This window comes from Diceros bicornis, chromosome 2 (assembly GCF_020826845.1).
Source record: "Diceros bicornis minor isolate mBicDic1 chromosome 2, mDicBic1.mat.cur, whole genome shotgun sequence".
In the NCBI taxonomy this organism is placed as follows: Eukaryota; Metazoa; Chordata; class Mammalia; order Perissodactyla; family Rhinocerotidae; genus Diceros; species Diceros bicornis.
This window is the reverse complement of record NC_080741.1, coordinates 91,147,255-91,161,913: the sequence shown is the minus strand read 5'-3', so window position 1 is coordinate 91,161,913 and position 14,659 is coordinate 91,147,255. Positions and strand designations below refer to the sequence as shown.

General features: G+C 54.7%; 1 protein-coding gene across 8 annotated transcripts in view; it reads right to left on the bottom strand.

Moving 5' to 3' along the window:
• LOC131420539 (nuclear pore membrane glycoprotein 210-like) overlaps positions 1-14,659 on the bottom strand; it is a 109,832-nt gene that overhangs the window by 47,614 nt on the left and 47,559 nt on the right. For all 8 annotated transcript variants that reach the window (XR_009223567.1, XM_058566669.1, XM_058566678.1 and 5 more), the window contains 3 exons: positions 12,116-12,261; positions 3,789-4,010; positions 1,436-1,606 (listed from right to left, as the gene is read on the bottom strand). Coding sequence is in view for 7 of the 8 variants with exons in the window: in XM_058566669.1 (XP_058422652.1) it covers positions 1,436-1,606; positions 3,789-4,010; positions 12,116-12,261 (539 nt within the window). In the remaining variant the exon portion in view is untranslated. The remainder of the gene's footprint in view (positions 1-1,435; positions 1,607-3,788; positions 4,011-12,115; positions 12,262-14,659) is intronic.

The following is a 14,659-nucleotide window of genomic DNA, read 5'->3' as shown; positions in this document are numbered from 1 at the left end:
CTTCCCTCACCTCAGCCACACGCAGGCTGCGGGAGGGCACCGCCCTGCAAAGCCACAGCTCCCCATTCCTCACGGAGGCAGACAACCAGGGACACCCACCCGCAGCTTCCCTCACCTCAGCCACACGCAGGCTGCGGGAGGGCACCGCCCTGCAAAGCCACAGCTCCCCATTCCTCACGGAGGCAGACAACCAGGGACACCCACCCGCAGCTTCCCTCACCTCAGCCACACGCAGGCTGCGGGAGGGCACCGCCCTGCAAAGCCACAGCTCCCTCCCCATCAGAGCCCTGTGACGTTGGGAATGGTTAATTGGCAGCAGCTTCCTTCCTCTCCCCAGGGCCAACTTCGGGTGGTGCCGGAAAACTGATCAACAGAACGCTGGACCTTCTCTACAGAAAGAGACACAGCCGGCCCAGCGCCAGAATGTCTGGGACCCTCAGGTAATTGCCCACCAGATGCCTGACAACACATTCTTTCCCACGGATTCCCCTTTTAAGAACCCTAGGACCAGCACTTCAGCAGGACACTGGGTTTTGAGGCGCTGGCCTCTCACGTCCTCACCTTGCTAGCAAAATTTAAAAAATTACTTTCTTTTTCTCAATCCCTTGTCGTCGTGTTCACTGATTTGGCTACGGTGACAAGGTCCCGGTATTTCTGGCAACACTCTGACACACCTTGTCTATCTGTGGGCCTCCTGGTCTCCCGTCACCTCATCACCTGTCCTGAGTGCTGTGTTCCTGAAACTAGAGCTGTGCCCGGCACAGAGGCGGTGCTCAGCAACACATGCTGGAGAAGGACTGAAAAATTCTTGTGTCCCGCTCTGAGAAGGGGCTGGGCCGGCTGGAAGCGTGTTCATAACCCCGACCCTGCACAGGAGGGCTTCCAAATCCTCCACGTTCAGTCGTGTGGTCTCCGAGTGTCTTAGGGGCGGAGGGCTGGACTGGCCACCAGCCCAGGGCACCAGACCTGTGGGTTCCACCTGCATTCTGCCGGCAGAGTAACCCCCAAGTGACCTTCCTCCTCTCCCCACATTTATGTTTGAAACAGCCGTGGAGGATGCTGCAGCGCTCGCCTCTCCTCAGCAGTGCCTGCTCTGACCACACACAGTCCACAGACAACAAGCCCCCATCTCATCATCCCCGAACCACAGAAGAAAACGACGAGATGTTTACAAACTGCCAAGTGCCACACAGAGACAGGCAGCCGAGTCCGGGGTCGGGGAGGCTCTGCTTTCCCTGGGTGCTGCCACCAGCAGCTGTGACTCTGGCGAGTCTCCTCACCTCTCCATGGGGGGTCTTGGGCCCCTGTATGTAAAACTTGGACAAAAGCACCCATGTGCAGGGCTGGCTGAGGGTGCAGATCAAGGTGGCACAGCAGAGAGAGGTCGCCATCACCACACTCCCGCCACCCTCCCCGAGAGCCCCCTGCTCCCCACCTGCTTGTTCTGCTGCAGCAGTGGGCACGACAGGTCCGGCTGGGGGCTGGCGAAGACGGGCGTGAGGGTGAGCCTGGAGGGCGGGGCACAGGCGAACTTCACCACGGAGGGCTCCAGCGCGGGGAAGGGGTTGGTGATGCTGGGCTTGTTCCCCACCAAGAGGGTGATGACCTGGCGGAGCAGAAGGGGCAGTCAGACACCCCGAGTTTGAGGCCCTGCTCTACCGTGAGCTGAGCCTCGCCACCTGGCTCCCTGGGACTCAGTTTGCTCTTCTGTAGAACGGGAATGATGATGATCTCCACATCACAAGGGGGTTACAGAGGTCCTGTGACATATACGTGGTACAGGGCTCTCTCAACATACAAGAGACCATCCAAGGGGAGCCCCTGGTACCCTCTAAAAACATCAGCCAGAACCACCACCTGCTCCTTGGCCCAGGGAAGAGGCGGATCAGGTGATGCCCTGTGGCCTCCTGGGACCTACGGAAACCCCACGGTTGCATCGGCAAATTCACAATTCTGTGGGTTGTTTTTTTTTTTGTGTGTGTGAGGAGGACTAGCCCTGAGCTAACATTCGATGCCAATCCTGCCGTTTTTATCCTGAGGAAGACTGGCCCTGGGCTAACATCCGTATCCATCTTCCTCTATATGGGATGCTGCCGCAGCATGGCTTAACAAGCAGTGCGTCGGTGGGCACCTGGGATCCGAACCTGCGAAACCTGAGCTGCCAAAGCGGAGCGCGCGCACTTAACTGCTGCGCCACCGGCCGGCCCCAAGCCTGTGGGTTTTTAAATGAGGAATTACACTGACTTGGAAACATGCCTCACGATGAGGCGCAGGTGTGGGAGAGTGTGCGCTAATGGCCTGAGACCGGTGGGGATGGGCCAGGGAAGGGACCACGGAGGGCGAGGCCTGAGGTGACGTGCTGGAGCCATGGCCTGGGCGCCGGCCCCCACTCACCTGGCTCTCTGCTGCAGAGACGGAAATTAAAGGTGCGAGAAGCAAGAGGGAAATTGACATTGGTTTGTAGAGCTGGGACCTCAGAAAGCAAGTCCGGCCCCTCATTTTATGAGCACCGCGGCTCATGGCCCGTCCTGAGGGAGTGCCCCCAGGCCCCTCAATGACACCCACCTTCTGTAGGACAGAAGGGTCCAGTCCAGGAGACCCCCACCCCTCCTGACCACGAGGCAGGAGAAGGGGCAGTTGCCTCACTGACCTGCAGGCTCTCTGCCTCCACCCGACGCCCTGGGGAAGCGAGGCACCCTGGAGGGGACCCTGCTGGGGGTCCGGCTCCTCCAGCCCATGGAGGGACACAGACGACCGAGACAAGCCAGGGGGAAGAAACGTCTCTAACTGCATTCCTACGTTTATTCTCACTGTGGTATTGTTTACTAGTATATATTTATTGTTCTTATTCTTTAATTGTTTTAAAAAACACAAAGCCAGTGGGCAGCGGGCCTGTCACTGTGCATCTTTTCTGCTCAGGTCGAGACAATCTTGGTGTGGCCAGCTTCCAAAGGGCGCCCGGGTGGCGGGCGTGCACGTCTCAAGATCAGTGGCCATTCTCTGCACACACGACGATACTCTCCACTTCCCCAAAGGAACAGTGCTCTCCTCTCTCTTGACGCCTGCTGTCCTCCCACCTTGCGTTTTGTTTCCCCGCCCCGGGGCACCCTGGGGGCGGAGGGCCATATCCCTGCCACAGGTGACAGGAGCGCTCAACCCCGAGCCTCAGGAGAGCCGGGCACGGGGACCTGAAGGCAAGTCGCTGCTCTGCAGCAGACTCCAGCCCTGCGGGCCTCCAGGTCACACACACGTTTTGTTTGGTCCACTGTCTCCTAATTTTTTTGGTTTTCAGCATTGAAAAAAACAAAAATCAAGAGACTTCACAGAAAACAATATTGGGATTCCCAGCTTATCCTGAAACACCAAAAAGATCTGCCAAACCTGGGCCTGGGGTCTCCCTCACTTAGGACACTCGCCTGACCCTGGAGGCACCTGACTCTGTGACCCGGACCCCGTCCCACCCCCGACCTGGTAGTGGGGAATGCCGAAGCCTGGAGAGAGAAGAGGGCACCGGAGTGGAAGGGAGCCAGGACTGGCGAGCTCTACCGAAGCAGCGCGTACAGGGGTCCCAACCGCTGCGCTGTCAGCCTGCTATACTCACTCAGCCATCCCACCTCGCCGAGCCTGTCTGCCTGTCTGTGAGGCGGGCACAACAGCAGCAGCCACCTCTCAGGGTTACTCTGAAGATTACATAAAATGGTGCTGCGGGCACAGCAGGGTACTCGGGGAACGAGACTTTCCACCCGGCCCTCCGGGCAAGGTGGAGCTAAGGGTGGCCACCCTCTTACCTGCTCGCCCAAGGCCCGGCAGGTCACAAGGATCCCGTGTCGCTGGTAATTCCGGGAGGCAGGGGGCCCCAAGAGAGCCAGACTGATGCTGTCCATGTCCTCGGAGGTGACGTTCCGGAAGAACTTGGAAGGCTCGAGGACCCAGGGTCCAGGACCTCCTTCGAACAGCATCTCCTTTGAGGAGCCCAGGGTAACCAAGGCGACAGAGGAGGGGTCCACAGGCTGTGGGGGAAAAAAGAGTCAGCGTTCCTCTGGGAGACGCGTGCCAGGGCCTCGCCCACTGGGGAGCAGCCCCTCGGAGGACAGGCAAGCCCCGTGCCCCTTGGGAACTCCGGCTGCCCACCTGCAACCCCCCAAGCTGTCGTCAAGATCCACAGCGTGCGAGCGCTCTGGGGAGAATCGTGCCCCTGCTCTCTGACACACTGCTGGGGTGTGTAAGCTGAGCTGCCTCTTGTAGGACAGTCTGGAGAAAGCCCTGAGAAGACCCGCAGCCCCTGAACTCGGGACTCCCCACCTGGAATCGGGCCTGAGGATCCGATTAGAAAGGAGAGAAACGCGTCTGTGCACAGGAGGCTGTTCATCACACTACTATTTATCACAGCAAATCACCGGCAACAACCTGACATCCACCCCACAGGCTGGTCAGGGAAACACGGTGCATCCGTACGTGGGACCTGACGCGGGTCCCTAAAGCAGGATTTACAAAGAGCTGGGTACAAAACTGACTGTAGAGTTTGATCACAACCACGTTTGTTTGCTGAGGAAGACCGTCCCTGAGCTAACATCCGTGCCAGTCCTTCTCCACTGTGTATGTGGGACGCTTCCACTGCATGGCTGACGAGCGGTGAAGGTCCACACCTGGGATCCAAACCCGCAAACCTGGGCTGCCAAAGCGGAGCCCGCAGCACTTTAACCACTCGGCCACGGGGCTGGCCCCCACAGCCATGTTGTTTTAAAAAGCATAAAACGATCCTAAAAAGAACTACACCAGATGACCCACGGCTGCACAGACAGGTGTCCTGGCGGCCGTAACTGCCGGGCCCTCTCCCTCACCGTTTACGCCCCGCATCTCCCGCACCCTCTGCGGTGGCACAAACTCCAGGGCGAGCCTTTCTGCCCGTGTGTCCCAGGCCCTAGAACAGGGCCTGGCTCAGAGCAGGGGCTCGATCATCACTTGTCGAACGAACGAGTGAATATTCAGTCCTGAACGTACCCAATAAACAAAGAATGAATTGAAATCACTTTTTACAGGGAGCTCTCTTGGCCCAGGGTGACCACTGCGCTGAGGGTCCCAGGGCCTCCCCTGGTGCACAACAGCAGTGCTTAGGGTCTGTGGAAAGGGCGTCATTCCCACCCAGCGGGGGCGGGGGGGGCAGCGGCACCTCCAGGGAGATGTGATTTGCTCCATAAGAGGACACCTCCCTCCACAGACACAGTGGAGGGCAAAGAAGGGGGCCCCTCTGAGGGGTCCTGCAGCCCGGCTCCCCGGCTCCCTCCCAGGCTTGGCTGACCTCCCCCTCCGAAGGTCCTCTGAGCTTACCACCAAGTCCTGACTTGTCAACCTACCTCCCCATCAGGCTCTCCACTTCACCCTCCACGAGCTGCCAGATGCCCTTCCTAAAACCCAGATGTGACTGTGGCCCCGCATTCAACTACCCCGTGGTGCTGCCGCCCTCGGAGGAAAGGCTCAGCTGCATTCTACCCTGGGGTTGCGCTCCCCCAACCTGGCCCCCGCCAGCTGATCTCTGCCCAGTCCCACGTGCAGACAGCGGCCCCTCCTCCAGCGCCACTCTCTCCTGTCCAGGCCCTCACCGAGGCTGCTCTGCTGCCCTGTCCCCACCCCCCTTCCCCCAAGAAGCCCTCGAGTCCTCCCTCACCGGTGACACCCAATCTGCCCCCCGTCCTGCAGGACGGGTGACTCCTTCTCTGGTCTCCACTTCGCAGTACATACTCGTACAGCAAGGACACGACTTGGACTTGTCTTGACGCCTGTCTCCCTGATGGGCCTACGGGCTCGTTAAGGGGCGGGGGGGTGGGTGTCGTTTCCCTCTGTATCGGCAGCACGATCTCACCAAATGAGAAACGACCACCATACAGAAAAAATAAAAAAGCTCAAAAAGGAAGACAGAGGAAATTACAACTACACTGATATTATTTCTCAGCCATCTGATGAGCAAAAATCCAAAGGTCTGAGCACACACACTCCTAGTGAGTCTGTAGAGAAATGTGTACTCTTTCTTAAGTTAATCAATTAATTAAATTAGTTTATTTCTTGAGATACAATTGACATATAACATTGTACTAGTTTCAGGTGTGCAACATAGTGAGTCAATGTTTGTGCGTATTGCTAAAGATCACCACAATAAGTCTAGTCAACATCCACCACCTCACACAGCTACAGATGTGTTTTTCTTGTGACGAGAACTTGTAAGTTGTTCTCTCTTAGCAACTTCCAAATATACAACACCGTATTATTGAGAAATGCGTTCTCTTCTATGCGCTGTGAGACTGAAAAATGGTGTAACCTCAGTGGAGGGAAGTTGGTACTATCTACTAAAATTACATATCTACCCATTGTCCAAGCAATATTTCTTCAAGGAACGGACTCTGAAGACACCCCTCCACGAATATATAAAACACAGGACAAAGCTACGCACCGCAGCATTACTTTTAAGAGCAAAAGCTTGGTGGGCCGGCCCCACGGCTTAGCGGTTAAGTGCGCACGCTCTGCTACTGGCAGCCCGGGTTCAGATCCCGGGCGCGCACCGACACACCGCTTGTCCGGCCATGCTGAGGCCGCGTCCCACATACAGCAACTAGAAGGATGTGCAGCTGTGACATACAACTACCTACTGGGGCTCTGGGGGGAAAAAAAAGGAGGAGGATTGGCAATAGATGTTAGCTCAGGGCCAGTCTTCCTCAGCAAAAAGAGGAGGATTAGCATGGATGTTAGCTCAGGGCTGATCTTCCTCACAAAAAAAAAAAAAAAACCCACACATCAGGCGAGCCCTTGGAGTTTAGCCCCAGAACACCCAGAGCACTTGACAGTTACTTCCAGGCCCCGCGTTCCCAAGCCTTAGTCACTGGGAATCCTGAGAGCCCTGAGCGTTCACGCTGCTCTGGGCAAAGCGTCCAGTCTCAGGCCCTCTGCGGGGAGAGACTGGAACGTGTCGCCAGGATGTCGTGAGCCTGGGCTGAGCCAAAGCTTCCCCACACCCAGCGAGTGCCGGCCTCCTCCTGCTCCCTCCATTTTGGCCCAAGGGGTGTGACTTCCACTGTGGGACGCCAGCCTGTCACCCAGCCTGTCACTGGCACTGAGGTCTACCCTGACCCACTCATCAGGGCCTCGGGCCTTCCCTGGGCTCCCTCCACACCCTCGACCACGGGGGCTGGATGCTAAGCCCCCAACTGCCAACAGCCTCAAGTCCTCGCAGGTACAGACTGATAACCACTGAGCTGTCACCCGCAGTCCTGGCCCCGGAGCTGGCTGCCACCCCAATCCGGAGACGGACTCTCACCTGAGGGGCAGCCTCAGGGTGCACTCACCCTCAAGGATGGGGGGCAAGGTCACGAGCCGCTGAGGCCTATGGGGCTCAGGTCCTCCTGGCTGAGTACTCACACTAAACCCTTAGCAAAGAAAGGGCATCACTTTTCAAACAAGGATTCTGTCTTTTTGACTTCGTTTTTGCAACATGAACACTTTTCTGAACTTGCTCTTGGTTATCAACTCTCCAGGCATCCCGCCCCCACGATGTACACAGGTGTGTACACACACACACACACACACACACACACACACCCCTCCAAGGGGCCTGGGTCCCCCACTGCAGCCCACCCCACTCTCCCCTGCTACACGCCCAGGTTTTCAAACCATCAAAAGGGCCCTGTCCCGCACAGGGACTGCTGCACAGGCTTTGGTTTCTCCTCCCCGGACGGCCCCTCCTCAAGACAGTCGTGCGCCTGCTCCTGTGCTCCACCCAGGCCTCTGCTCAAACGCCACCTCCTCAGAGGCCTTCTCTGACCCGCTCTGAGGCAGGACCCCCACCACTTGTTGCCTCCTTTCCCGGCTTGACCACCCTTCTCACTGCCTGCCGTCACTCTCTGTGTGCTCGTCTGTGCATGTGCTTCTCTGTCCCGCAACTAGAACGAAGCCGTCACTCGCTAGCTGTGTGACCTGAAGCAGGTTAACCTCTACAAGGCTCAGTCTCCCCATCCTGTGAAATGGGTGTAACGAGAACCCCTGCCTCATGAGGTTACTGTAGGGATTCAAAGGAGCGTGAACGAGGCCTGAGCACGCATCTAGCACAGGCTCACTCAATGGCCCTTGCTGTTATCAACTGTCATTATTATTAACTGTGAGCCCCATTTTATAGATGGGAAGCATGAAGCCCAGCAGAGCGAAGCAATTGGTCCAAGTTTACCCAGCTGCTGGGCCCATGTCTGTTCTGACTCCCGACACCCTGTTCCTACCCACGTCTCAATGCCACAACCCCAAAACTCCGGTACAGGCAAAGCAGGTCCCTGTAAACCTTGCCAGAGGACTTTTTCACGACCCGCCCAAGGGAGAGATTGTTGGAAGGCACTGCACGTCCTATGATTAACAGCTGGAGAACTGTGAATTACCATCTTCACGTGTGGTTCTCTTCCCATTCGGGCATAAAAGTGTCACAGAATCCTGTGCCAGGGACGTAGGTTAATAATCAACACAGCTAACAAAGGACGCTCATAAATCGCACAGGCTCCTCACTGGGTGTCGAAGCGCAGACACTCGAACAGACAAAGCCCAGAGAGGAGAGGGCCCACGCACCTCCGACGAGACCTTCTCCTCTCTGGGCCTCAGTTTCCCAGTCCGCAAAACAGGAGGGTGGCTCTGCTCATCAAGAGGCCTTGGCGCTGGCAGCCTACTTTCTAGGAGACGGAATCCACGCCCCTCTGCACAGGGAGGCTCGCACTTGGTCGGGGTCAAGAGAGAAGGTGGGGGCGGGTGGTGGGAGGCTAAGGCCCCAACGCGCCTGGCTGGCCCGGAGGCTCCACAGTCAAAGAGCGCAGCCTGTGCTGACATGGCCGGAGTGAAGGAACCAGGTGGGGTCCTCAGACTCAGGTGCTGAGGGCTCCCAGAGAGGAGGTGGGACAAGGCACTCCAAGTTCCCGCAGCAGGAAAAGGCCGACGGGTAACTGGGGTGTTGACTGCGGAGGGAGCTGGGTAACCAGCAAGCAGAGCCCTCACAGTCCCGGCAGACAGAGGTCACATGTAAGTCGGGGGCAGGTCGAGCAGCGCCTGCAAGATCTGGAGAGGTCTTTTTCCACAGAATGGGGGGCGTCCTGCTCTCGTGCTTCCAGGACACGCCTGCTCCCCCTGCCCCCACCAGCAGCCGTGGTCTCATGTGTGGAGCTGACTTTGTGGTTCCGCTGACCTTCACCAGCTGCCCACTGCTAGACGGGCACAGCCAGCTCCCCACCCGGCACTCACAACCCTCTGTGATCTGACCACGGCCTCGGATCCCACCCGAGATACACCACTCTACTTCCAGCCTGCCTTCCTGCCTCCATGCCCTCCTCCAATTTCTGTGCTCATGGGTGACTGTCGCCCTTGGGGTCTTCATTCCCTCCACCATGCTCACTGCCTTGGAGTGTCTGCCATCCCTGGACCAGCCGCCTCCCAGGGCAGTGCGGGATTTCTCCCCAAATCTCTGTCTCCCCAGCTGGGGCCCGGTACCAACCAAGTGCCCAGGGACTGTCTGCAGAGTGAACTGACGGACAGACCAGCAAACACAGGTCATAGCAACGCCCGTTAGCTGCCTTTCCAGTTTCCACACTCCCCTCTTCCTTAGAGAAAGAACCCTCATTTTATTAGGGTGGTAAATTGTCCAGCTAAAATACTTCCCAGCCTCTCTTGCAGCTAGCTATGACCAACGGATTAAGTTCTGGCCAACGAGATGCAAGTGGAAATTGCTGACAAGGCTACTACAGGAAACTAACTCAGCTGAGAGGTGAGCTCTTGCCCCTCCTGGCTATGCAGAATGCAGATGTAATGGCTGGAGCTTCAGCAGGCATTTTAGACCACGAGGCAACCTCAAAGATGAAAGCCGTCTTCTAGCATGATGAAGTGGAAAGACAGAAACCTGGATCTCTGATGACTATGGAGCTGCCAGATTGGCCGTGTGTGAGACCTCTCGTGTGAAAGAGAAATAAACTCTCTACTGGTTAAACCACTGTAATTTTGGGTTTTATTTCTTGCAAAGAAACCTGATGTTAACTGATCTCGACGCAGAAGAAAGATAAAAGGAGAAGAGATCCATATCCTTTTTCTATAATTTGTCCAGTCAGGAAGCTACCTTGATGGGGGACACGCCCACTTTATCTTCACCCTTAACCCCACCGTGGGACAGTGAGCTGGCTGATGCTCCAGCCAGACACCCAGATAATCAGGCCGTCTGGTCATCCAGAGCAAGCAGCCAGGAAGGGCCCTGGAGAACCTCCTCCCAGGGTCCTGGTGAAACGCTCCACCTCGTGGAAGGCTGTGGCAGGGCTTCCTCAAGAACAACTGCTGCCAGCTTAGGGATTTCAGTTCTCCCTAACTCTGCTCCCTGAGCCCTCTCTCCTCCTAGTTTTAAACTGCTACCCTCCCCCCACATCCCCCTTTCACACCTCACTCTGGACGTGGCATGCAAATACAAAACACACTACTGACTGGTTTATTGACTGTCTGTCTCTACCTCTGTCTCTGCCACAACATCAGCTCATGAGGACAAGGGTTTCTAGGTGTTTTTGCACTACTGTGTCCCTAAGATTTAGAGTAGGGACTGGCACCGAGTATGTATTCATATATATTTTGGTCTGGGGGGCCAGGTTTCAGTCCTGGCTTGGTAACCCTGGGTGCATTTCCCCACTCATTCATTCTAAATAAAACCACCCTTCTCAAAAATTAAAAACAGAATTACCATATGATCCAGCAATTCCACTTCTGGGTATTTATCCAAAGGAAATGAAAGCACTAACTCAAAAAGATATCTGCACCCCCATGCTCATGACAGCGTTATTTACAACAGCCGAGACATAGAAACATCCTAAGTGTGCATCAACAGATGAATGGATAAAGAAAATGTGCTAGACACACACACACACAATGGAATACTATTTAGCCACAAAAAAGAAGGAATCCTGCCATTTACAACATGGATGAATCTTGAAGACATTATGCCAAGTGAAATAAGTTGGACAGAGAAAGACAAATACTGCACGATCTCACTCATACGGAGAATCTAAAAAAACATAAACTCATAGATACAGAGCACAGATTGGTGGTTGTCAGAGGCGGGGGGTGGGGAGTAGGGAAAATTGGTGAAGAGAGTCAAAAGGCGCAAACTTCCAGTTATAGAATAAACAAGCCCTGGGGATGTAATGTACAGCACGGTGGCTATAGTTAATAATACTGTATTGTATATTTGAAAGTTGCTAAGAGAGTAGATCTTAAAAGTTCTCATCGCAAGAGAAAAAAATTGTAACTGTGTATGGTGATAGGTGTTCATCAGACTTACTGTGGTGATCATTTTGCACTATATACAAATATCAAATCATTATGTTGCACACCAGAAACTAATATAATGTTGTATGTCAATTATACCTCAATAGAAAAAGCAAAACCACCCTTAGTTGTTGTCTGCTCTGCATCAGGCCCTACGCCCAGGGCTAGGGGTTCAGAGAGGAAATATCCTACAGTCACCGGGCTCGCCTCTGATGGTGGGAGGGAGAAGGAAGCACGCTGTGACGCACCAGGGGAGCAGAGCCGTCCTGGAGATTGATGCTGGCGTCCAGGAACTGCAGGTGTGGACGGGCCCTGCCTCCCCCAGGACAGCCCTCCCACCTCCCCTGAAGGAGGAGCTGACTTACCGTCTCCAGGCCTCCTGTGTGAGGGGCAGGGCTCAAGAGAGCAAATAATAATTGGATTCACCCTCCTGCTGCGAGGCAGCCCGTGTGGGGAGCCTTCGCAACCACCCAGCTCTGCTTTATTCGTATTTTCATAACTAACCCTTACTGAGCACGCACTACCTCCAGGCTCTGTTCTCAGCCCCTTTCATTCATTAGCTCAGCTAATGTCCTGTTCCCTGTGGAGAGCACTCCCTCCACACGGATGTGCGCCATCAGGGAAGCTCTGCTCCTTCTACAGATCTCCTGATTTCAGCTCTGAAAGCACAGGGAGACGGAGCTGTTCCAAAAGCTATTTTGAACAACCAGGGTTTTAAGTTTGCTGGAGCAAATAAATTTGCGGGAGCAAAGGAGTAATTCGCATCAGGAAAGGGGCGGGAGGGCGGGGGCCCCCGGCTCACCTTGAGGGGCAGGTAGGCAGCGATGGTGATGCGGGCGCTCAGGTGGACGTGGCCGTGCGTGTAGCTCACAAGGAGCGCCGTGTACCCCTGGGCCTCAGCTCGCACTCTGACCCCACTGCAGTGCTCAGGGCCCGGCTGCAGCCGCCCTGCAGGAAGAGGAGAACCAGACAGTCACCAGAACTTGACTCTGCCGGGGACGACGGGACAGGCTGACAGCCCCTTTCATCCTGGGCTTGACATGCAACCTAATTTTTTTTGACTTAAAAATTTTAATTCCCATAAACAGTACACAATTCACAATGATGTTTTTTTCCACAAACTGAACACACCCTGTATCCAGGACTGGGATCAAAAAACAGTATGATGTGCACCCTCGAACCTCCCTTGGACCCTTTCCGACATCAGTCCCCCGCCCTGCGAGGGAAAACCACTGTCAGCTTCCTTCTAACAGCACAGCTCCATTCTGCTGCTGCCGTATTTCACACGAAGGCCATCGTTCAGCATAAACCCTGTGTGTCATGCCCCCTTCAGCTCAACACTGGTGGTGAGATCCCTCCTTAGTTTTCGCACATTGTACATCTTTTATCGACACTTGCGTATCTACTTCGCCGTGTGCACAGACAGCAGTTGAATTCTTCAGGCGACTGCGAACACGGGGCAGTTTCCAGCACGGAGCTCTGACGCACACACTGCTATGAACCCTTGTGCGCTTCCTCTGGGGGACACATCTTGGGGCCTCCTGTCGGCTGTACCCCAGGAGAGCATGCTCACCTCCAGTCCGTACTGGGAGCAGCGTGCGCACGCTCAGCTCTCGTCATTACTGTCGGATATTCTTCCCAAAATGGGTGCATCCGGTTACACAGCCGGCAGCGGCCGTGCTGCAGCCTGCCAATACTTGGTATTTTCCGCCTTTTTTAAAAAAGCCATTCTAGTGGCAGTGTGGCGGAATTTTATTGTTTTCTTTCCAAACATTTAGAAAAAATATACTGCGAAATCCCACATTCCCATCCCCAAGATTTGATAATTAACATTTTGCTCTGTTTCTCTCACTGCATTATCTGTCCATCCCCCCACCCATCCATCCATCAATGTTTTTGTTTTTTTTAATTGATGTTTTAATGGTTTTCAACATTGTGAAATTTCGGTTGTGCATTTTTGTTTGTCCATCACCATATATATGACTCCCTTCACCCCTTTCCCACCTCCCACCCCCACTGCCCCTGGTAACCACACTACAGTTTTCTCTGTCCATGTGTTGGTTTATATTCCACATATGAGTGAGAGCATACAGTGTTTGTCTTTCTCTTTCTGGCTTATTTCACTTAACATAATACCCCCCAGGTCTATCCCTGTTGTTGCAAATGGGACGATTTTGTCTTTTTTTTATGGCTGAGTAGTATTCCATTGTATATATATACCAAATTTTCTTAATCCAATCATCAGTCGAGGGACACTTAGGTTGCTTCCACTTCTTGGCTATGGTGAATAATGCTGCAATGAACATAGCGGTGCCATCAATGTTTTTTAATGCAACTAAAAGTAAGTTGCAAGCATCAGTACACTTCATTTGAAATGTTTTAGCATACGCATAATTATCCATAGTTCAATGTTTCTTTATGGCTCTTTTTTTCTGAAGGTCAAATTTACACACAGTGAAATGCACAGATCTTAAGCGGACCCCACCACGAGGTACAACAAAGGCATCCACCTGTGAAACCCAAGCGCCTACCAAGAGGCAGAACCAACCCGCCCCTCACAGTTAGCCGCCAGCTCCTTCCCAGCCAGGCCCCACCCACCCTGCCCGGGAGGCATCACTATGGCATTCTGACTTTTTCCACCAGTGTTCAGTTTTTTTTTAAAATAATACTTCTATTGAAACATAACTCACATACCACAGCATCACCCATTTAAAGTACACACAGAATTCCGTGGTTTTTAACATATTCACAGAGTTGTGCAACCACAACTATGACCGCTGATTTTAGAACATTTCATCCTCCAGAAAGAAGCCCTGTGTCCAGGACCCCTCACTCCGCACCCTCACCCCGCCCCCAGGCCCCGGCAGCTGATTTTAGAACATTTCACCCCCCAGAAAGAAGCCCTGCGTCCAGGATGGCTCACTATCCCCCTACTCCCAGGCCCCGACCGCCACCACTCCACGCCCTCTCTCAGCGCCGATCTGTTTGGCTCCCACTTCACATCACAAAGCGCACTGTGTCTGGCCTGTTCCACGCGGCAGGTTTGGAAATTCGTCTCTGCTGTTGCAAGATCAGTAGCCAGCGCCTTGTTACTGAGAAGGATGCCACACGCGGGCGCACCGCTGGTTCATCCACTCTCCAGCGGACGGCACCTGGGTCGGCTCCAGGTCGGGGCGGCCAGTGACGGCCGCTGTGGACGTTCGTGGACAACCCCCCCACGCACAGCCCGCGTTCCACTCTGACTCAGGACACACCTTGGCGCACGCTCTTCTGCCAACGGCCTCCAGGAAGGGTGGCCACAGCGTCCAGGGCAGAGCCCAGGAGCTCCTGAGAACTGCCACTCTGC